The sequence below is a fragment of the Sylvia atricapilla genome, chromosome 2 (genome assembly GCF_009819655.1).
Source record: "Sylvia atricapilla isolate bSylAtr1 chromosome 2, bSylAtr1.pri, whole genome shotgun sequence".
Lineage (NCBI taxonomy): Eukaryota > Metazoa > Chordata > Aves > Passeriformes > Sylviidae > Sylvia > Sylvia atricapilla.
The window spans coordinates 83,240,643-83,264,635 of NC_089141.1; the positions used below are offsets into that span (position 1 = coordinate 83,240,643).

Consider the following 23,993-nt stretch of genomic DNA (forward strand, 5'->3'; position numbering starts at 1 on the left):
ATAAAGACAAAGCTTTTCTCCCTTGGCTACTGCAATGTTGTGCTTTGTCACGGACCAGTGGCCACTGATTGCCAGAATGTAACCAGAATCAGAAGCTGGCCAAGGGCGTGTTTGTACATTCACAGAGCATGGTGAAGAGCTCTGGCAGTGAGGAGCTGCCTCTGCAACCAAAACCAATATACCTAAGTCAACATTCTTCTGTTTCCATGCCAATAAGTCCTGCTGAAAGGACTAATTAACATGGAAGAAGATTAAAAATGTGCTATCTTCACCCAGCCAATATTTTATACAAACTTGAGAGCACTCTCAGCCTACATCTCTGGTACCAGTGCCATTTCCCTTCATTACTGCCCTGTATGACAAGCCTGGCTACACACGTTTTGAACCCAGCAGAGCTTCTGCCTGGCAGAGTATGTCCATCTCGGTCAGTGCAGTTGGCACCCTCGGCAGGCACGGCTGAAGGGAGCCTCGGGCCCGGCACCTGTACATGCACACCACGTCCCCGGACGTGGCAGAACAGCTTTAGGCCCTCGCAGGTCAAATGAAGGCTCCCAGGCCAGCTCCTTCTCCTGCCCCAGCGGCTCACTCCGGGCATCTCTCCCAGGATGCGCCATAGGGCAGGTGGGCACGGTCCCCCAAACAGAGCGGCAGGCCGAGGGGCAGGGGCGGACAGTCACGGCGTCGGGCAGCACCTCTCACCCGGCTCCAGGGGGGACCCTGCGGGCTCCCTGGCCCCGCAGTCCCGCTCCTACCCCGGGGAGATGGAGCCGGCGGCGGACCGGCCGGTGACCATCGCCGCCTCCGGGCGGGTCCGGCGGGGCCGCCGCCGTGCAGAGGTCGGGCGTGCCCCGAGGCGGTGCCCGGGGAGCCACCGCCCCTCGCCGCCGGCCCCGGCCCCGCCAGCCCCGCTGCCCGGGCGCCCCAGCTCGGGCTCTCCGCCCGGAGGGACGGCGGCGCCCTCCCTCCGTCCCCTCCCCTCCCGGCTGGCGGGAAGGCGGCGGGGCGGGCGGAGGGGAGGCGGCTGGCCGGGCTCCGGCGGAGGGCAGCTTCCTCCGGGGCTCGGCGGCGTCCGGCCGCGGGGCGAGCGCAGCCGGGTGCGCGGGCGGCTCCCGCGGGCCGGGTGGTGGTGCTGGGGCAGGGGGTGGGGGATTTTTTTTTTGGGGGGGGGAGGGCGAGGTGGGGGGGAGAACGGGGACTGTCGCCTCCGCCTCTTCCTCAGCGGCAGCCGGGGCAGCCGGATCGCGGCGGCGGCGGCTGCTGCTGCTGCTGCGCGAAGGGAGCGTGGAGCGGAGGGATGTGGGGCTTTGGGGGAGGCAGGATCTTCGGGATCTTCTCTGCTCCCGTCCTGGTGGCCGTGGTCTGCTGCGCCCAGAGGTAGGAGCCAGCGTGCCCCGGCGGCGGCGCGGGATGCGTTTCTCCAGGGGAACAAGCTGATGCGCTCCCTCCCCCTCCCGCCCCGCTCCCGCGTCGCCCCTGGCCCCCCGCACCCCGGCTTCTGCCTCTCCCGCCCGACACCCCCGTCTGTTTCTCCCCACAGTGTGAACGATCCCGGCAACATGTCCTTCGTGAAAGAAACTGTGGATAAATTGTTGAAGGGCTACGACATCCGCCTCCGGCCGGATTTCGGAGGTGAGTCGCCCTGCCCGGGCTTGTCGCCCGGCGATCCCCCCTCCCCCGCAGCTGTCCCCGCTCCCGCACGGCGGGTCCGGCCGCCGCGCCCGCGCTGCCGCGGCACCTCTCGCCGCCGGGTAAAGGAAAGCTCTGGTCTGCTCGCAGGTCCGCCCGTCTGCGTGGGGATGAACATCGACATCGCCAGCATCGACATGGTTTCCGAAGTCAACATGGTGAGTAGCGGGCGAGCCGCTGTCTCCCGGGTCACGGCCGCCCGTTCCCCGTCCCTCCTTTCTCACGAAGCCGCTGCTGTCTCGGCGGGCGGCGGCGGGGCTGCGCGGCGCTCCGAGCGCTGCCCTCTTCGCTTGAAAACTTTATTTCCCTGGAGACGCGCTTTCCTCCTTCCCCCCTTTTTCCTTCCCTCTCCCTGCCGGCGGCCGTCTCCGCGAGTGTGCCGGGCCGCCGCTTTGCGCCCAGCCGCCTTCTCCTCCCCCTGCGCCCGCGGGCGGCCGGAGCTGGCCGGGGCTCCGCCGGGCCGCCGGCACCTGCCGCCTCAGCAGCCCGCGGGATGCGGGGCCGGTGATGGAGGGCCGCGGCTGGCGGCATCTCCCTGCTCCTTGCGCGGTTCAGGGCAAAAAACCCGAACAGCCCACCTTGTCTGCGGGTAAACTCTGACATGTGCAAGTGCTTTAAGGCTTGTTGAGCACCCAGAGCCGGCGCGGTTGTGAATGGACTTGGGAGGAATAGTAGTCTAGTCTTGTCTCGGAAAGTGATGCTGTGCGGGGCTGTCGTGTTCACCGATGGACAGTTTAGCGCTTTTCTGGGTTTTGGTCCTCTCGTCTGTGTACCTTGATGATTCGAGGTTAGAAGCTGCAATTTCAGTTTCTTGTCCTAATCCTAAATTTGAGGTGGATTTTTCATGTTCCTGAGCAAGTTACTCCTTCTCTCTGCATCTCAGTTTTTTTCCTTGTATTTTTCCTTTTGCAAACCTCGTGTAAAAGGACCAGTCACTGCAATGCTGTAGTTATATTTATGGCATTAAAAATAATATGTACACTTTTGAAAGCTGAGTTCTCTTATAGTACACATGATGCTAACACTGCACTACCTCTCCTTCAGTGCACTGTTGCATTGTTACACGCTGGCGTATCTTGGCTTGATACGCGATCCCTGTATTTTCATTAATCCTGCCACTTCTTTCACCCCCTCTACCTGAAATTCTGAAACTTTTGCTCTACTTCTCATCTTCTAAAAAATGTTTCTGACAGAGATACGGTTACCTGTTTGCAGTTAAAAGTGTCACCACTGCCAGCCTTTCCACTCATTCAGGAGAGAGAAAAAAAAGAGATAGTTCTTACAAGAGTTTGTCTTTGGTTTCATGCAGATTCAGGCAACTGTGGAGACACCTCATGTATTTGACAGGCTTTTCTGTACCTGTAGGGTTGCTTCTCAAGTCAAAAAGAGTGGGAGCTGAATGAAAGCTTCTCTCTGAAGAGTACTTGAAAAGTCTGACTTCACTATCCCCACTGCCACCTTCCCCACCTCTGGATATGTTCCAGTCCTAGGGAAGCATTACATGACTCATTAAATTAATATATAACACTGTGTATGGGAAGTGCCAGGGAGGCAATAAATATCAGAGAAAGGCATACTGAGATTGCAAAGAAAATGAGGAGATGTATGCTACTTTTTGTGCTTTTTCTTTTTTTTTTTTTTTCTTCTGAGCTGCAGGAAAGCCTATTAGGTTTAAATAACTTGTCCAACTCACTGTAGCAGGGGTATAAGGAAAAGTAAGTAATTACACTGCTTCTTATGCTAGGCTAGGTAACCAGATCCTCAGTGATACGGGAGTTCCTCAAGACCATGGCCACTGTGTCCCCAGTGTTCAGTGTTCCAGGTGTATCAGTGTTCCAGGTGCTTAAGTTTAGCTGCCCCAGGAGTTGGTGCTCATTCTTACCCATTAGGTCCCAGAGCAGCTGCAGAGAAGTGTTTTTTTATGTGCCCTCTCATGGAGCAATGCAAACTCTGGAAAACGTCAATAGAGATCTTGCAACAGAAACAAATAATACATTTCTGAAGAAAGTTGCTAAAGTACTTTTATTATAAAAACTTTACTGGTTTGCTTAAGGAAAAATGAGCAGGAAAGGCATCTAATTAGAACACCTTACTGCAACCAGAATTTCAGCTGAGCTTGTCTCACCTGCCTGGAAAAGAAGTTACATTTGACTAAGCACATGTATTACCCGAGTTGGTTACTTCTGCATATTTTAAGTAACTTTGTACTGATCTGCAGGGATTCTTGAGTACATATTAATGAGCAGTGAATAAGGAGAAAGAGAAGGAGCATTTCAAGATTACTCAAGTATTTATTCTAAGTAGTAATTTGGGTGGGAAAAAAAAAAAAAGGCCCAGTTAATTTGAAGACCTGAGGCATAGCTGTTGACCTTCATGCTGGTTGCCAACTAAACTTTTAAACTTTGACATATTCTTTCATTTAATTCCAAACAGATATTGTGAGTGTTGACCTTTTTAGCCTCATCAACTATTGAAATGTCGATGTGTATTGAAATGTGTTATAAGAATTTCTCTGTGTAAACTGTGATAGTGTGGACATGAATTCCTTTGATTTAAATCTAGAAATTGGTGTAACCTGTTACAAATTAGCTTGTTAAAATTCATCTCTGTATTAAAGATGAATAACCAGAGATATACCATTCTTCAATTTTATGGACATAAATAAAATGTTATTACAGAAAGTTTTATTATACTACTTTCTAGGCAGCCTGTAATCTAGCTTTCAGTGACATGATGACAGTTCTTTGTAACAAGAATTACAGCTTGTATCATGCTCTTTTATATTCATAATCAAACTGTAGGTTTATATATAATATATTCCTCTATGAATCTTTATTTACTAGCTATTTATTAAGCTTTCCACCATTTAAAAAAATTATTTGTGTGGCTTTAGTCTTTCTGTTGAAAATCAGTAAGAGTCCTTTGCCTTATACATCCAGAGTACATGTAGATATTTTTTAGAATAGACTTACTGATAGCCATATACATCTTCCTTGGATTACGTGAAACAATTAACAATTTTCTTTATTTTTGATGCTGAAATGCTAAGCTGGATCGGGAGGACAGATGCAAGTATCAGGATTGCAGACCATCAACTTCTTTTACTGAAAAGTTGTAAATAAGCAGTTCCTGTTCACATCATCTTGAAAATATTAAGTAGCTTCATTGAAACTGTAAACATATATGATATAAAAATTACATTATTTGATATTTACACTTCCAGTTACATATATATGGTAGCAAGGGGAATTAGTGAAGTTGCATGTAAGAAGTGCATTGCTCAGGGAAGGGTTGCAATCTATTATTAACATAATTGTTATTAATTGTTAACACAATTGTTAATTACCTGTACGTATGTCTATATCTATTTGTCAGTACTCCCCTGTTTAACCTGTACATGCTTTCCCATAATTATTTGCCTGTTTCAAAAATGCTATGTGTAACTGGACACTTAAGCACCTACCTATTTTTGTGCCTACCACCACTAATTGCATTTAAAACCACTATAAATTGTACAGAAATATAAATCACCAATCAAAATACCGATCAGTAATAACAACAGAGGTAATATTGAGAATATGCTGTAAGTCATCTTACAAATGAAGAGTAAGGAAGATAACTATTGTCAGATTTCAATAATTTAGCTGTTAGTTTTATAATTTTTTATGATTCAGGTTGATTGTATTTTGTTCTTGCTCTGTTTTTAGGTGTTTTGCTCACATGACATGCATTGAAAAAGAAATAGTTCATGTGCTTTTACTAGTCTGTCAGCCTATTTCCAATCAGTGTTCACAATTAGCAATTTTTTTAACAGTCTGATTCTTCTTCAGTGTTTGGTCTGTGAATCAAATGCATTAGTTCCAGGCATTCAATTTTCAAGCACCCAAACACTTCTGTATCTTAGGAAGTTAAATAATCAATGTGTTGAATCTCGCAATAACCCCCTTTTTAAAGTTATTATAGCTGGAAGACTAAAGTACTGTGCTTTCATTTTACTATAATTTTAGAATGTGTTCCATAGTTTATGGGAAGTAATGATATAAAGTGGATGGAGAAAAACAAGTGGATTAGTGAAAAAATGAACCTTTCTTCTCAGAGATAATATTTTGCAGAGACCAGGAAACATGCTACTGCTCTCAGAAGTGCTGTCTGCATAGTCTTTTTTATAGAGAGGACTTGTCCATCTAGGGTTTTTCAAAGGCTCTAATTTTGATAAAATTAAGCCAGCAAAACCCAGGAGGCATCATTTGCTATATAGTTGTCCTGCTGTTTTGAAAGTACTGTAGTCAGAAAATTAGTTTGACATAAAGTCAGACCTTAAAACAGATGAGTTGTTGTTTCTGAAAAAGATGTCATCTATTCTATGTTGTCACTCTAAAAAAGATGTAATCTCTTCTATGCTAACACTGTAATTTTTATTTTTATGCGTGTGCCTTTATAAAACTGCAAGTATGTGTATAGACTTCATTGGGTGCCTGCTGATTTTCAAAGCAATTTTAACATGTTTCTGACAAACTGTTTTAGTTGCTGGCCTAAGGTTGACTGAAGTTACTACTCATTGAGACTAAATAGTGTCTATTTTCCTTGACAGGGATACACTAATAATTATTTTTAGGCGAATTAATTCATACTTCACCTGAAGTACTGAGGGTGCAGAACATAATGCTTCTGTTAATGAAATCTGTCACATCTTACTTTAGATGCTAAAAACTGTGGCGGATTCTGTTTATGTAAATTGAGATTTAAAGCATTAGATGTCTAAGTGAGAGCTGGATTGCTAAACTCTGCAGTTTAAGTGGAGTTAATGGAGATGTAGAACAGAATGTGGATGCTTGGGCAAAGGTGTCTACTGTTATTTTGGTTTCACAGTATCATACTTGCCCTCCCATTTCCAGTCATGTCACTCTGCCCAGGCCTTAGACACACCACCAGCTCCTGAAATTTAAACAGCTGAGTCTTGTTCTTGTCAATACAGGTGATGCAAAAGAGCTTAAAATAAAAAAGGCCGTGTGATAGTTGCTTCTTAGATATTTTTGGTGCCTCAAGGTATTTTGTTTGGACTCCAGGTATCTCTCTAGAACTTAAGTGAACCTGCATAGATCCTTTGCTGTACCTGCCAGCCCTATGCAGAAGTCCTGCATAATCCAGGCATCCAAAATGGCACCAGACACCTTTGCTTGGGTAAGTGTATTGTTCCTTAGCTGTACAGCCAAAGCCTATGGAATCAGAGGAAGGAGACAGGCAGTAATTTGCAACACGTATCTTAGATGTCTGTGTGGTTGTTATTTTTAAAATGGAAGGATTAATATTTCTAGGAGGTGTCTTTGTTTCCTGAATGGCTATGAAGAGAGCCAAGGCAACTTGGTTAATTTTTGAGTACACACAGTGAAATGTAACCTGTGTTTCCTACCATAAATGTAGCACATATTTCCTTCCATAAACACGTATTTCCTAAATATTTTGCAGACAGAATCTTACCTCTTGCAGGAAATCATGACCAAGTTTTGGCATACTTTGCTTTGAATATTCAGATGGAGAAATTAAAGGACCTGTTCTGATACAATGGTTACACAATCATATTGCAAAAACAAGTTTTCTAGCAAGAAGAAGATTCATGTGTTCAGTGCTTATTACTAGTTCACAAATCACAGGAGTATAAAGTAGAATATGCAACTTTATAATCTGATTTAGCTTTTATAGATTTCATAATTTAATGTATTTAGGGAGATCATACTATGGCAGAAGGACCACATGCATAGTTTTGCATATATGTGTGTATATATTTGATACATACATACATATATACATACATAGGTGTATGTGTATAGGGAGGAAAATAGGAAGAAGAAAGAAGTAGTGCCCAAGCGAGGAGGCATCTCCTGAGACCAGCAGAACCCTGCGAAGAGTGCCCTCACCGTGCTGGTGATCAGCCAGCATCCATCCACTACAAGAGGGCACAGCAACAGGCAGTGATCCTGGAGGATAGTCTTATCTTGCAGGTTACCTGCTCTCTAGTTACCCGCTGGCCACAAGATCATCCATCCTCTGCCTCGTCCCCATCCATTTTTGTTCCTCAGGATAGTACCCATGAACTCCCCCAGCCTCTCTCTCTCTCCATCTCTGTCATGTTTCGCGGTTCTTTCTGACAGAGAGAGAGAAAGAAGTGCTTGTAGCAGGCAGTGGGATAGGGAAATGACTCCTGTTTGTTCAGGAGAATTGACGACAGGCTTCTGCTTATCTGCAGTGGAAAGGTGCTATGCTGAAGGGGAAGGGATACTTGCGTATGCAGAGACTGGGAGGTAGCTAATGTTGCTGGGAGGTGCCAATAGACTATTTAAAAGCCAACTCCAGGTGCCAGCATTGAATCATCCAGACTTGGATGATGAAATAGATATGATCTGTGATGACATCAATCTGGAAAAATTGCAAGTATTCGATGGACAAAAAAGGGTTTCAAAACTATGTTTACAAACTAGAGGAATAGCCGAAATGAAGAGCAAGAATGAAGTGCTGCATTATGTAAGGAACAATGAATCCATTATTTAAAATGATAAAGATTTGGCTAAGCAGTAGACACTAAAAAAAGGTCTTACTGGACCAGAATCTAAAGCAAGTGAAAAAGTCACAGGTGCAGTATAATTGAAAAAAGACACATCTTACCTTGGGGTTTATAAGTAGAACTGTCATTCACAAGACACAGGGTTTGCTTTGTCATTAGTTAAGCCTGAGCAAGAATGCTGTGTCCAGTGTTTCCCCACTGGCTTTCAGGGAGATGGAAAGAAACAGGAGGTGTAATTAAAATAATTACAAAACAGGGCATATGCAGTGACATTGAAGTAAATGGGTTTGTTTAACACTGAAAACTAGGATGGGGAGAAGAAATAAAGGTTCCCAATATGTAGGGTGTGGGCAGTGAGAGAATGATGATCAGTTGCTCTTTAGAACCAACTGAATTAAGACCTGAAGAAATTAAGAAAATTAGGGAATTGATTTCAAATTGGTTTTCATCTAGCTACATTTTCTGTAGCATCGCCTTTTTTTCAGGTTTTCAAGAAGGGATTAGATAAATACCTTTTCCAGTGGTGTTGTTCTTGCCTTTTGAGAGGCCGGGGTAGCTGATGCTTCGAAGTGTTCTCCAGCACTCTATTTCTGTGAATCTCTGCTCTGATTAAATTATTATTTCTGTCAGTGCTCACAGGTGTGTCTTGGTGAGCTTTCAGATGCTCCTGTTGGTATCATGCTGATGTCTCAGAGGATGAGAAGTTTCCCATAGGACCTTTGTAATAAATGCCGGTGTCATAAGTATATGACTTGCCAGCTGAGATATCATTAGTCACTGACATTGTATATAAATCTTTATTATGTTCTTGGTACCTTTGCATCAGTTGCACCAGGTGTCACATGTTCTTTGAAATACACATAGCAGTCACTGAAAAAGGTTACAAGGTCAGGACTTCAGTGCATGTAATCATTATGTATTTTTACTGCTGCTGAAAGACTTATCATAGCCAGGTAATGAAAAGTGCACTAATTTAAGCTAACAGGAGCGGAAAATTGCCGGAAACTTTATGAATTTTTACCTACTCTATGCCTAGCAATTTTTTTTCACTCCCTTGAAGACAGAAAGAAAAAGAGATAAAGGGAAGAGGGATATCTATATGAAGATCTTTATTAGTGCACTGAAATTTTGTTCAGATAATTTAATGTCTGTAGTGATACAGAAAGCTTAACAATTTGATAAAGGCATGGGAGGCAATATCATGCTTGGCAGAAGACAGCAGACAGACATAGAAACTTCCATGACACATCTGCCACAATGGTCCAAAGAGCCAAATGTCCTGACTCTGCTACTTGCTAGTGGTGGATGCTTGGGAGGAAACCAAGAAACATGTGTTACTCTAGATTACTTCTACAATCTCCAGTAATTTGTAACTTGAGGAGGGTACCTTTTGTTTAGGTGTCACCAGAGCATTGGGATGATTTCATAACAATTCACTTCTCACCACAATTTTCCTTTTAATAAAGATACGATTATATAAACAATTTAAACTTGGGTAGTATCGAGTGCAATCCATCAATACTGAAGGATAATAAAAACTTTCCATGGAAGAGATTGAGTAATATTTAGCTACCATTAGGGGTTTTAGCTTATTCAGGACAAACTTTCTTTTTTTCTCCCCTGTGACATGGAGTCATAAAAAACAGCTGGAACAAGAATAATTTCAAAGCGTCAGTTTATCTCGTATTTGTAATTGAATGTCATAGTTCCTCATAACTACAGATATTGCAAGGAAAAAAATCCCCAAGTCTGGGCATGTCTAATTCATTTTTCACTATTAGGGATTTGAACCAATAATTTTGGCAAAATAATTTGTTCTCTCAGCAGTAAGGAGCTGGTTACAGGTCGCCGTGATAATGTAATCTGCAATATGAATGTAATATTGCACACAGCAGAGAGGGAAGATAAAACAGCTGTGCTGGGAGGTCTGCAGTTACACTGGGTAATTGGCAGTTCAGTAGCAGTTAATGACTTTTTTCTTAATACTAATATGAATGTTGAATTTTCATTAGTTCATGGGTATGTCTCCCTGGCACAATACAGCACTCTGCAGACATGCCAGAGGTACCTCTGGTGCAGCTAGGAGAATTTCAGGATGCTGTGAAGTTATGTCAACACGGAGCTCTGTATAGAGTGGTTGTACCAGTGGGAGCTATGTCTCTGAATAAGACTTGTCTCACAAGCTTTAAGTAGGTTATCTGGTGTATGACCAGCATCCAGCCAGAGCTGATCATCAGAGAGAAGCACTTCTGTAAGAGAATATTTTTTGTCCTAAAACGTCTGTTTAAGACAAGAATGATTGGCCCTCCTGAAGTTCCTATCTGGAGGTACTAATAGGGAATGGGATGGAGAAGACAATGAAAGTAGTTGACTGACTTGGGATAGATGCTTTTTTTAGTTAGTGTTGGAATGAGTTCCACCTGTTGCTCATTCTTAACCTGCTTTTTCGAAGATAATTAGACAGCTGAGGTTCACTTGACTGAGGAGTTAGTATTAGCCAGCAGGTTAATGTACTGTATGTGAATTCTGTGCACAGCCTGAACTGCAGAGGGTTTTTCCATGTAGATTTTTGTCTGAATCAAAATTCATGTAGGAAAGCAAGCTCAAATCCATGTGACAAAAAATACATCATCCCTTGTTCTTCGAATTGAGATACAAGATAGCCTCACTGTCTTATTTGGCTGGCCTGTTAACCCTAAAGTTACTTGAAAGGAAGAGCTTAATTCCCATAACTCTGTCCTATTCCTATGAGGGATATTTTAAGGTTTCCCATTCTGGTTGTTACTTACCCCATCATGGCTTTAGCATGTGAGCTCATTGCTTAGCTGCAGTGTCAAATGCTAAGTTGTAATCCAGTGCAGGTGCACATGAGCTCAGCTGGCCAGGGTCCTTCCTGCTTTTGGACTGGGCTGAGCACAATCAAAAGCACAATCAAAAGCTGAGGGCTTTGCCTTCCAGGAGCTGCACTTGGCTGTGCCGGGAATCAGAACCCTGTCACATTTTTCCATGGGGAAATAATTCAGGAAGAGTAAGAAATTTAATCCTCCAGATTTAGAAGGCTAAAATGTAAACTAATTTTCCTACTTAATCAAATGTTATTTTGTAAACAGATGACCATTTTTCTTGGTATTTTCCGACGACCATTTTCCCCGGTGGTTTCCTATACTACTGTGCCTTTTAGAATGCACTGAAAATTTGAGGTTGAAAATAATAGATGATACAAAATTGCATTTTAATTCTCAGTATTGCTGGGTAATGCCTTAAGTCTTGCAAGTTGTTGAAGATACATAAGATAATTATTTAAGCCTTTTTTTCATAATATAACACCTTGACATATCTTTTTTCTCTGCATCAGCAGTGATTTGGTTTAGCTTCTGACCTCCTAGGCAATTCAGATAGGAATCCTAGGTTATTCACTTGGACTTTATAAGCATTTTCCAATTATGTACAATAGGTTTCTGTTTGGGTAACAAAAATGTCTCCCATACCAACTGGAACTTTACGTAGGAAGATGTCTTCAGGACTTCCAGAACAGTATATATGACCCTTAGTTTTGGTTTGAAGCCACAAACTACGGCACTGCTAAATTCAAGAGTTGTTGTGCACCTGATAATCTGTAGAATGTCAAGACTAACATGCTCGAGCACAGCACCTGTGCTCAGGTGTGCACTTGTGTATCAGTCACTGGCATGGATTTTCTCAGGTTTGATACTCTCTGGAGGTTAGCACATGCCCGCTCCACTGCTAGCAGGCAGCTTGAATGCAGCTAGTTGTGCTGTGAAATAAGTTAATCTAGATAGACCAAATTGAGCTGTGCAACAACACTTGTCCTTCAGACAAGAAAACTCCTTGGGTCACTTCATTTGTTAGGTTAGATCTATCCAGAAAGTGCAATTCATTACATCCATGTGAGGTTACGTAGCCGTCATTTCTAGTGGGAGAGCTGTGGCTCTCCAGAGGGTGATACAGCTGATCTGATTGGCAGATCTGTATTAGAAGACGACTTCTTGTAGAGCTCAATGAGCTTGTAGATAATTCATTGTGCCTTGTTTCTTTCTCTTCTCTGTACAGCGAATGTGTCTTGAGCCAAATGCTCATCTGTTACCCTTCTGCCAGTAGGTGAAGTGAATGCCACCTGCATGACCTCTTGACTCTACCCAGCTGTCAGACCTTTTTTTTTTCTCTTTAAGAAAATAGACAGACAGATATTCCCTGCATGTTGGGAAACTGCTTTTTTGCAAATTTTTTTTATGAGGATTGAACTCTGTCTCTTGGTCTTGCTTGGCTTCATGCCCCTTGACAGCAGCTCGACACAGTTCAAGTGCTGTGTGTTGACCTGCATGACTGAGCAGAAAACTGTGGTAGGTGAGTGACAGCCACCAGTGAAGAGAAGAAAGAGCTTGAGGTGGAACACAAGACAGCTACATTGGGCAGTTTGCATGCACTTAAATTCAGAGGAGATGTTCCTTTCAGTTTAGCTAGATAAGGGCCCATAGGTGAAGGATTTCCAGAGTAGTTAATTTGTGGAAACAAACTAAAGAAAGAGTCACATAAGCAGCCTTTGTTAGGTCCCTAAAATGTAGGTGCAAGTTAATTGTGTCGATGAGGTGGACTGGATTTCTCCTTTACCTTGTGTGACAGAGAAAGCAAGTTGTCCTTGGGCAATAAGGGCTTATGGAATATGTAGAGAAGTAGTTAGCAGTACACGTGTGTGTTTGTGTGATGAACGGGAGGTGATTAAGGGAAATCAATTTTAAGGAGGCAATAATCACATTTCCTTTTAATCAAAAATGGTGTCTCCTTTGGCATTTCATCTTTTTTTTTCTTTTTTTTTTTCTTTTTTTTTTTTTTTTTTTTTTTTTTTCAGGAAAATGGTTGAGCCAGCTGGGGAATATCTTAGCTATTTTAAAAATGCTGATTATCTGCCTGCAATTCTTTTTATAAACCATCCCCCTTAAATGGACAGAGAAAAAAAAAAAAAAAAAGAGGAATAAAAAGATGGGCAGTGAATTAGCAGATGCATTTAAGGTAGTTGATCAGCTTATCTTTCCAGCAGACCCACTTTAGTCACATGCTCATATATTATTAACCTGACTGCATCAAGGCTGATACTGTGTCTTTCCCGGCATACCCATTTATGTGGCGTTGGGTGCCTTTTGAATTGGACACTGGTTCTGTAATTTGGAAAGGGAAGCCGGAAGTTTACATAATGTAATCTTGTTATCCATTAGTATAATATTCTTTATTGGTTTTATAAGTATCTGTTTAATATCATCATGAATGATCTGGAAGATGGGATACCTTCTAAGCTGGTATTCTATGATTTCATAGCAAAGCTTCTAACCTCCAAAGATCACTTTTGTGTAGCCTTCCTCAAGGAGTCATTTAGCCCTAGCACTTGTGGTGTTACGCTTTTCTTTCATTGGTCACATATTAAGGATCTCATTTACAATCTTGCATTATATTCCTGTAAGTAACTTAGGCACACACGTGTAGTGTCATTTAGTAACCTGCTGGCACAAAGGTTTCTATATGAGCAAGGTGGTTTAAATGAAAAAAAGAATTACTCTACTGAGATGCAAGTATATCCTTTAATTTGTCTGCTGGTGCTCACTGAGCAGCTGTCTTTAAGACAGAAGTCACAGTAATTTACTTCTACTTTTCCCTAAAAGTCCCTGAATGATTTTTGTTAATAGCTTGAGCAAGTGACCAAATCTCATGAGACTCCTGTATGAATCTTTTGCAATTTTCCTTTCTTACCCCTCTTGACTCTTGATGATTCACATCTTTTGTGCTGGAAAGAAGGATGCTGAATTTTTCTTATCATTTTTTTATAGTCCTTTCCCAAAGATAAGTAGCCTACAAAAAAAAAAAAAAAAAAAAACCAAAAAAAACCCAAACCCAAAAATGCCCAAACAACCAGAAAAAAAAAAAAAAAAAAATCTGTTGTGAGGAAAACCAGATCCATCCCCCTTCCTGAAAACAGTGCTGAATGAAGCTAAATACAAACATAGCTTGCTACTCTCTGGCACACAATTAGCTAGCCCTCCTGAGCTTGATACTGCAAAATATACTAATAAATCAGTTCTAAAATTCTTTGCATCTCTATATGCTGTTTGTTTTTAACAGAGCAATATTGAATTTGTATCATCTGTACCCTAATGTGTGTGGCATTGTTTGAACCTTATGTCTCCTTATATATTTATGTTATTGTGATGCCCTTCATGATCATAAAATAAAAGCAAACCTGAAATAAAATGTTATGATGAATCTATACTTAATGGCAGATCACTTTGGAAGGATTTGATTAAAACATGGCAATAATGCAGTAACAATGCTGAAGATTCAGAAGATGGATTTAGTTAATTGCTTCTAGAGGGCACAAAATTAAACACTACCTTTCAAAAATGAGTGATAAATCTTCAGATACATGGAAATAATGGGTATGAAGAATTGACTAGATGTAATGTTGATGAAGGCAATCAAAGGATGAAAGTGTCAGGGTTACTTTTCAATCTGTCATTGAATTGTGGTCATCTATCACTGCAACTAGATTTTGTCCTAGCTCTTACTGTGACCACTAGTGTATTTCCATCTTATTCTCCCTGTTGTCCCTTGCCAAGTCTTTATGTCTATTATACTCCTGTCATCTTTTGTTGTCAGAAGTGTGATATTTTTCATCAATTCGTGCAGCATAACCAACCCCCTGCCCGTTAGGCTGTTTCATATTCTTCAAGATACCCTTGCCTACAGCCAGGGCCTTGGCCTCAGTGCTTAATGGTCAGCCTCAAGTCCTTTGCCATGGTGCCTTTTCTGCTGGTGTGGCAGAGCTGTCAGTGTTTTTTTTTTTTTTTAATGGCATGCTAATTTCTTTGAAAGCAGAAAGTGCTTATTTTTAATGATATCATTACATGATGTCTTACTTGTTTATTTATTTTGACTTGAATAGCAGACGTTTGTGCTGAATGAAGAAATAAAAGAAGGGTTATATTTTTAAAAGCTTGTGGTACCAGACCTTTGCAAAAATAAATTTTCCAGTATACTCCTACCTGTGCTTTTGCTGCATTGAGCCATACTGTAACTGTGACTGTTTCTAATGGTGTTAGAGAATGCAAGGAAGGAAGGCAGGAGGGAATTGTTCAATTTTGAGATTACCATATGATCGCAGTAGAGTGAAAGTTTGATTTTATTTGGTTATCATCTCTCAGCAGGGACAGGGTATGTTGATTGTTTTTCACAAAACTCATCGGTAAAGAGGCAGGCACTCAGAAGGAGCTGCAGTCTCCATGCTATCAAAATCATGTATTCAGTAATCCTTCAAGACATTTTATTGATGGACTGAAAAAAGCCCAGAGGAGACTAGTTTAGCATATTATGTCATATCAGACTTCTGAGGAACACATTGTCTTTTCCTTTCCAGGGTGAATACTGTGTCAGATTTGGCTGTTACATGCAGTGATGCAATTCCAGTGGTCAAAGAGAAGAGGTTTTGGCCCATCTTCTGTTGTCTGTCATACAGAATGGCAGAAGCAAATCAATCCAGTGCTAATGCTGATATCCTGACCATCAGTTATCCCATTGTGTCATTGTAGAATGGCACTGAAGCTACAGACTTGCAGATCTTCACACCAAGAGGGGAATTTTTAAGTAGTTTGGTATCATCACCTGAATTTTTAGGTGCTTTGAAGGGCAAGAAATGGCCATGTTTTCAATTCAGTGTATATTCTCTGAAAAACTAGGACTCCAGCATTGTGAGCTTGGAGTGTGTGCTAAAACCAGCAACAGAATTGTGTGTAATTACAAAACTGAACTCCAAAAACTCTTCAAATCTTCATTTCTTTGAATTTTTTTTTTCAGATATTACCTGTGTTGGTCATCCTTTGATATGTACAAATTTATGTCTCATTCTGCCTACTCTTCTTTTGATTTGTTTTTAACGCATCAAAATATGTACCAGAACCGGGGCTGGTGTTCAGTTCAATACCTTCATACAGATGTGAACAGTAATCACTCCTCAGGTTTGCAAGAATATTGGCTGGAGCTCTCAAATGATGATGTGTTTCTACAACCTGCCCTTTTGCATTAATTACTCTCCAGCTTATCTTTGTTGTTGTTAATAGAGGGTTCTCTTTAGTGGCCGATGACAATAATGGCAGTTGGGATTCCTGCTGATAAATTGCCTAGTGTTGTTCTATAAATGTTATGTATGAGAAGTGGATTTTTTAATGTAGAGGTCTAGGACATAGCCAGATCCTATTCTGGGGTCTAGATGCTGGATGTTGTCTCAATACAAGAGACTAAATAAGAAACTGAGTATTCTCTTTGGGCATGCTGTTGAAAATACCTCCCTGGAGCTAATACTCTCTTTCTGTCTTGATGAGGTACAGAAAGGAGCTTGTCAGGCTGAGCAGAAAACAGAATTTGTGTGCAACGGGCTCTGTTTGACACTTACAGGACTCGTCTTATTTCTGTAGTCCTTACTGTGCTGCAGTTCATGCTGAGAGCTGGCTCAGCCTGGCTAGTTTGAGATCAGAGGAAAAATAAGGTATTTTGAGACAACTTTTCCCATTTTTTCCTTCAACTGTTCTGTTCTATTTGATGGCGATCAAAATGTTTTCTTAATTCTTTTCAAGCTAAACTCCCAGTGAAAAATACAGAAACTGAATAAAAAGTTTTGTTGTATCAACCAATAGGTCCAACAGAATTTTTTTCTCTTTGTTTTCCCTTCATGGGAATAAACAAACCAGAGTATTTTGCATGATAAAAGGTGAGGCAAAAAAAAAAAATAAATTAATCATTCAATAATCCTCAGACAGTTGGTGTCATTTAGAGTTACCATACATCCTAAAGAAAGTGTTAAAGACTCTACAGTTCAACAGTTACTGCTGGACCATGAAGAAATATCCCCAAGAACTGAATTTCCTTGGCTTGCTTTTATGTTTGTGTGTGTCTGTGTTTCTTCTGCTGTCCCACCATGACTCTTAACTTCCAGAAAAAAGGTGGTGGGGGATCATGTACAGGCATTGCTGCCATTAGGTTACTTCACAACAGATTTTGGAAAACATTCCTGAATACTTTAAATCCAGCCAACCCTACCAGTAAATTCTTGGAGCACTCACAGGTGGTTTTGGCCCCTGCCAGCTGTTACTCTCTTTCCAGGCTTTTCAGGCACTGCTCAGGATTCTGCAAGTGCCACAGTTGCTTCTGACACCCAGCTATCATAGGGACACCCCATTTTGGAGGGTGAGGTAGTCTAATAGTGAGGACTTGAGATGCTCATGCCAGAGTACATTTTTAATATTCTAGTTGTGTTTAATCCACTAGTAGAGAGATAGCTATAGAGTCTCTTTGAGAAATTTATCTACTGATCTGCAGGCCTAATAAATTCAGCTTTTTTTTTTTTTTTTTTTTTTTTTTTTTTTTTTTTTTTTTTTTTTGTGGTACCGGAAGTACTGTCTGTACTGCATTTAACCTTATTAAGCATCCTCACTACACCATACATGTTGAACTTTTAAATGGAGGTGAATTCCCAGCAGGAATTCAGAGCTGGTAAAAATTCCCCACAGTTTTCCGTGACAAAAGGCTCCAGCGATGTTTGCCATTTAGATCTTCCCAAAGAATATTTTTTCTGGATAAAGTGCATGGCTCCAGACTCAACAATCCTCAGACCACCTGCAGCTGGTGCTGCAGTGGCAGGTTTTCTCTGTTGGGTGCCATGGCCAGTTGTGTGATGCCATCACCTTGTTCTTTTCATCCTTGGCACCATTAGAGCCTTTCTGTGAAACACAGTTAGCTTCCACTTTCCTCTATAGCACTCCAAAGAAATATTTCATATTCAGTATGTATAAGAGATGAGGAAAAAAAAGTCAATAAAGTTGACATGGATAAAAATTTGTTTGATGTATACTGACCAAAACAGATGATTTTTTAAATGCCATGTAGAATCACTGTGGAGGCTTTATGTTAACAAAAGTGGGAAATTGTCTATTTTGGAATCAAGTCAGTGGAAAAGGAAGCCAACTGACGTTGCCATTCCTAGCAGCAATCTGTAAGATTTCCATTAAAAAATGCCTTCTTGGCACTGAGCTCCCTGTGTGCTTTGCAGGAGGACCTCACAAGGACCAGAGTCTGTTTCTGCCCAAATGTGTCTTGGCTCTGGTGAAGAGTCTGACAAGTGAGATGTGGGTGAGGAATGGGTAGTTTACTAACCCAAGGTACAACACAGTCTGTAAGAGGATGGATTACCAGAATATCATGTAACTGTGCTTGAAATAACTGGAAATCACTTTTCACTGATAGGTCTCAAAGTTCCATCTAAAGGGGGTTAACAGTCCTGTGCTGGGGGACAACAGACCAGAGAGGACACGTGTCCTAGATATTTCATCTGACAAGTGACACAGCCTGTCTTCCTGAGCTCTGGTCCACGTTCTGGTGACAGAGGCTGGTTTATTCAGCCCAGTAGGTGCAGATCTGTGAAATGTAGCTGGGTGACCAATGTCCATATTAAATACTGAGAGTTTGCTTTGTAGAAGTAATTCTTGTTTGGTTCAATGGGCATAATTCATAGTTGGTGCTCTGGGTCCCCTATTATGGAGGGGACCCCTGGCTTGGGTCCATCCAAGCTGTACAGAAAAGTTTTAGATCCCCTATTTCTGAAAGCATTGAAGGTCACTTTGAATGGGGTTTTGAGCAACTTGGCATAGTGGAAGGTGTTGCTGCCCATGGGAGTGGGGTTGGAGCAAGGTGATCTTTAAGGTCCTCTCCCACCCAAAACATTCTATTATTCCATGATGCCATGACATGCTCCCAGAACAGGTTTGCAGTATGCACCAAGGTGTAGAAAGGGAAACGGTTTCGCAGATGCACTTCAAAAGTATATTCCCAATTAGAATTGCAGTGCTAATATAGATAACTCAAAGCCATACCAACTCCTATTTTTAGAATTAATTGTCATTTCATTTTGGGACATTGAAGCACATCTCCATCTGATGTGTTACTTTTTCATGACTTAATTAGCAACTAGTTTGAAGTGATACCTTCCTCTTTATTCTCGTTTTTCGACTGTTTATGAGTGGCAGTGGTAAAGAGGTGTAAGAGTTGCTGTGTCAGTTCATACCAGATGTGTCTTAGCCCAGTATCATATCTCTCACTGGGGCTAGTGTCAGATGCTTAATGAATAACACAAAAAAGAGTGCTGTTTCCCTGGAAAAAATTTCCCAGCCTCCCTGATTTCACTTCAGAAATATTTGTGGTTGTAATTGGTTTCTTAATGCTAATCTAAAGGATATTAAATTCAGTTATTCTGATGGGTAAGTCTATGTTCACCTGTATAAAGGAAGTATCTATATATAAGTTTGGTTCACATTTATTCTTGTACATCATACTTTTCTACAACATATTGTTGTAATGCTTATCATTGTCATTGTTAGCTGCACTCATTAAATCCTCAGAGCTGCCCAGTGTTAACTACTGACATTGCCATGAAATCTGCCTCTCTGCACACGTGCAGATTTTGAAAGTTGCTTACTTTCACCAGCTGTTTCCTCTGAATGTCAGAAAACTTCCAGATGCAAGCAGTATGTCTGTCTGTGGCTGTAACAGGGAAATGTTGTAAATGCTCCCTTAGATTTCTGGACTTTCTAGTCCAGAATTTTTGAAGCACCAGATCTTTGCTTTAAATTGCACTAGTCCTCAAAAATCTTTCTGAAATAATGTTTGAATCATGCTACTGGGAATTCAGGAAGAGAAAATCCAAATGTCTTTGAATATTCAGTCATGGATTAATAGAGACTACTTTTCCTCACCTTACAATACCGAGTTCCATGGTATAAGATAGTGTGTAATCCCTGAGATGAGAGTTTTTGATGACTTCAATGAACTTTAAAAAAAAGAAACTGTAATACATTTTAGTTAAAGTTAAAATCTGTATTTTTTAATGCAGAATAGAAATTGAGAGCGATGAGATATTCTTTCCAGAACTCATGGCTCTGTTTCTAAATGGTAAAGCTTCAGAACTAAGTCATTGTGAAATCTGGGACAGAAAATCCAATAGAGCTCAGGTTTAAGTATTGCATCTCAAGGAGTGGACAATAATTTGTGTTTGCTTTCATAAAAAATGTGGAAAAACAGGATTATTTTCCTTTTGTGAGGTCATGCTTGATTATGGTGCCTGAAGACAAACACCCTTAATCAAGAGTTGGTGATGAGTCCCCCAATGTCTCAGATTAGATGTAATTTGTTGTTCCTGCTACACACACAGAGCTTTTGTTGACACAGTCTTAGTTTTTCAGTATTTACTTTCTCAGGTTCTTCACCTCAGCATCTTATTTGCTGTTATCTACCCTGGAACCAGTGTAGAGTTTTCCAGATAAGTCCATTGCTGTAGTCTCAGGTGTGCTGAAGAGCAGGAGGTGAACACAAAGGGGGCAGACAGAGGCAGAAGCTAATCATTGCTGCAGAATGCTCAAAAATTCCCTCCAGTGGTTTATTTCAAGTGTTTTTTTTCAGTTCAAAGACTTTTTTGGCCAAATGACCAGATGGTGCAAGAGAATTCACAAGTGCCTATATACTCTTCACCCCTCCTTATCGACAGCTGTGAGGTTTTAGACTCCAGTGTGGATTCCTGCTGTGATCAGATAGGAGACAGACTCAAGGTGCCTTTTGAAGAATTAAAACTCTTCGTTTGGCAGAGTATGAAGAAAAGGCCCTGTAGAAACCTTCTGAAAGAATTCTGGAGTTTAGGGCAGGAGCACACCAGGTAGTAGACTTAGTATTATTGTCATAATGCTTTTTTTTCCTGTGTACTGCTAATTTAATATTAAACTGAATACTGAATAATACTGAAACATTTACAGAGATGCTGCAACAAAACATTGATTTTCTTCAATGACTTTTTTTTTTAAAATTACATTTTCTCAAAATCAATATATTTTGGCAGACAAATTTTGATGCTACTTTTTATCATTGCAGAAACAACTACAGTGCTATTGGAATCTACTCATTATGGTGCTAAGCACTCCTAGCAAATTAAAAGAGTGTGCAACAAAACCCCCATCTCTGTGCCTTCTAAATCTCTTTAGCACAAGTGGGAAAATAAAGATCTAAAATGGCTTTTTTTACTCACTACTATTTGGAAGCAATGGCACAGCTAGCTCCAGGAATGCAAAAGCGTATTAAAGCCTGAGCTCTAAAGTTCTTTTGTCACTGTTATTTTAGACAGCACAGGTAAAACCAGCATTTCAGCATTTGATGACCACTCCTGTGTTTTGTAACTTTATTCCATGTCCTGTTCAAGGAAGTCTCTGAAATCAGTTTATTGCATAGATATGATTGGCCATTTATTTATTATTTATTTTTTAGGGTTTTTTCGTCCCCCAGAAAAGCATGCTTCAAAAGAATTTAGTCCTTCCCAATGAGATCCTGTTGCATCAGATACTTTCAGAGAAGTATCACATACCTATTAAATATTTCTCTGAGGGTTTATAGTTGCAATCAATTCTGACTGACTAGTCTCAAAAGATATCATGTGAATACAGCCTATTAGGCAGATCTTTATGAGCCATTCTAAAGTTACATCCACTCAAAAAAGGTCTGCTGCTCTTAGGATATTGAATATGAATATATATGAAGTATATATGAAGTTAGCTGAATGACTGCATGAAGAGTATGGCTGTCACTGTGGACAGGGCAGATGTGAAGGGTTTTTTCTGATGTGATGTTTTGTTTGATGAAGCCTAGGATGAAAAGGGTGGCATTAGGACTGGGTGTACCCGTCTCAGTATGTGTATATATGCACACATATGTATTTGTATATAACAGCATATCCTTAAACACTCTGTAAGCAGGTTGAACTGGAGCAGAGCCTGACTAAGAGTGTTGTTCTATACCAGGATTGTAAAAGTTGTTAACTGGTGCATGCGTTGATTAGATTTTTAATTCCTAGGTAAGACCACAGGTATAAAAAAAAAAAACCCACAGAAAACCCTCAGCTCTCAGCACAGACTTAGTGCTGTGGCCATACTGGGATAATTATGTGCTCCTTTAAGATCCTGCTGTTCTGCTTACAGTCCAAGCTCAGGAAAGTAGGTCCAGGTGTGTGCAGCGATGTGGCATTTTAAAAGCCGTGTCATTGAATTAGAGTGATTGCTTCTGGAGGAGCAAGACTGCTTTACAAATTGCTTTAAAATAGAGACTGAATCTCCTTGAATCTTATGCTTGATGCATAATTTGCCCATTTATTTTCACAAGAGAATTATTTGATATGTTTTTTTACACTTTAACCACCACAGAAAGCACATATTTTATATCCTCAATTACTTGCGTAGCTACGCATATATTAGTGAATTATAGTGAAGAGGAAAGGAAATACTCCAGATCAAACTGTAAAGGCTTTCTTGAAGTTGCAGTATTTTCAGTGGTGTCTTCCAGTGAGATTGATAGTAGCAAGCAGCAAGCTGCCTTCTTGTCAGAACCTTCTGAATTGCTGCAGAAAGTTTTTTTCCTGTTTTTGGTGCTGACACATGGCATGCATCTCAGATGGTGGCCTGTGACTACTGTCATGCACCTGATACAGATGACACACTTGTTTCTTTTATGAGATCATCCCATGACTCAAGAGGTGTGTCCATATCTGCAATATCTCACTTCTGAAATCAGTGCAGAAAACTGTGATGTTTTGTATCAATTGGGATTTTTTTAAAAGGTGCTCTGTATCATCTCTTGTCTGAAAATAGGATGATTTTCAACTATGCCACATTTCACTAGTTTAATTTAGATTCAGTGTGCTAGAATAAAGTTATGGATGTAATTGATTGCCCTCTATAAAATGCCCAGGTTTTCCTTAGGTTATTTTTGGGGAGAAAATGGTGCATTTTCTTCCTTTGCCTGCAGAGTAATTTATTGTGAGGGTGGCATTGTTTAACTTTGAACTTTATTAGTTATATCTATGCATAAAACAACCTGTTTAAATTAATTGCAGTGATGATTGCAAAACATGTCTTAGGACCAATATTTCAGAAACATGCTGGTTTTGGAAACGTTTCACAGAGGAATACAATAGGCAGGCAAAAATCCCAGCCTCAGAAATATCTCTGTACTGGGTCTTAAGAAAATATTAACATAAAAAAATATTTCTTATAATTTGGGGTACATCTTACTGATGCATTAGACTCCTAGTATTACGTGCATGGAAGGATACTAATACAGGTAAAAAAAAAAAATTTAATAATGCATAGACAAGCATGTAATTATTTATAACCTGTTGATTGCTTAATAGAACATTACTCATCTGGATTGTTGTTTTATTTTCTTTTAAGATATCTCATAATATTTGAAATGAACACAGGCAAATTTTTGACATTTTACATAAATGTGTCCTGGCCTGTTGTCATTTAATTTTTCAAAATGACTTTTTTTTTGGTACAGATCATGTTTCTGCATGAATAATTCACATGCATTCTTGTAGTGTCTGAACTGCTTCTCCCCATAAGGTAGGCATTTGCCTCCAAGGTACAGTCCTGTGTTGCACTCAGTCTTCTGTAAACCCAGTTAATGTTTTAGAAAGGTAAAATCACAGATAATTCTATATTCTCAAAGAGGAGGAAATAGGATGAACCAACACTAAATGCTGTATTGTTTTGCTAAACTCTGTTTTTTTGTTCCGGTGCATTAAAAAACCAGTTCTTTAAAGAGTATCCTTCTTTCAGACCTAAAATGCTAGCAAAAATAACTCCTGTTTCAGCTGCCACCA

At 40.8% G+C, this 23,993-nt stretch overlaps 1 protein-coding gene across 1 annotated transcript in view; it reads left to right on the top strand.

Annotated features, from left to right (window-relative positions):
- The first annotated feature begins 1,197 nt into the window (after positions 1 to 1,197).
- Positions 1,198 to 23,993, top strand: part of GABRB3 (gamma-aminobutyric acid type A receptor subunit beta3) — a 116,958-nt gene continuing 94,162 nt past the window's right edge. Inside the window, exons 1-3 of the mRNA XM_066313581.1 lie at positions 1,198 to 1,374; positions 1,538 to 1,629; positions 1,777 to 1,844. Coding sequence (XP_066169678.1) covers positions 1,295 to 1,374; positions 1,538 to 1,629; positions 1,777 to 1,844 — 240 coding nt within the window. The 5' untranslated portion in view covers positions 1,198 to 1,294. The remainder of the gene's footprint in view (positions 1,375 to 1,537; positions 1,630 to 1,776; positions 1,845 to 23,993) is intronic.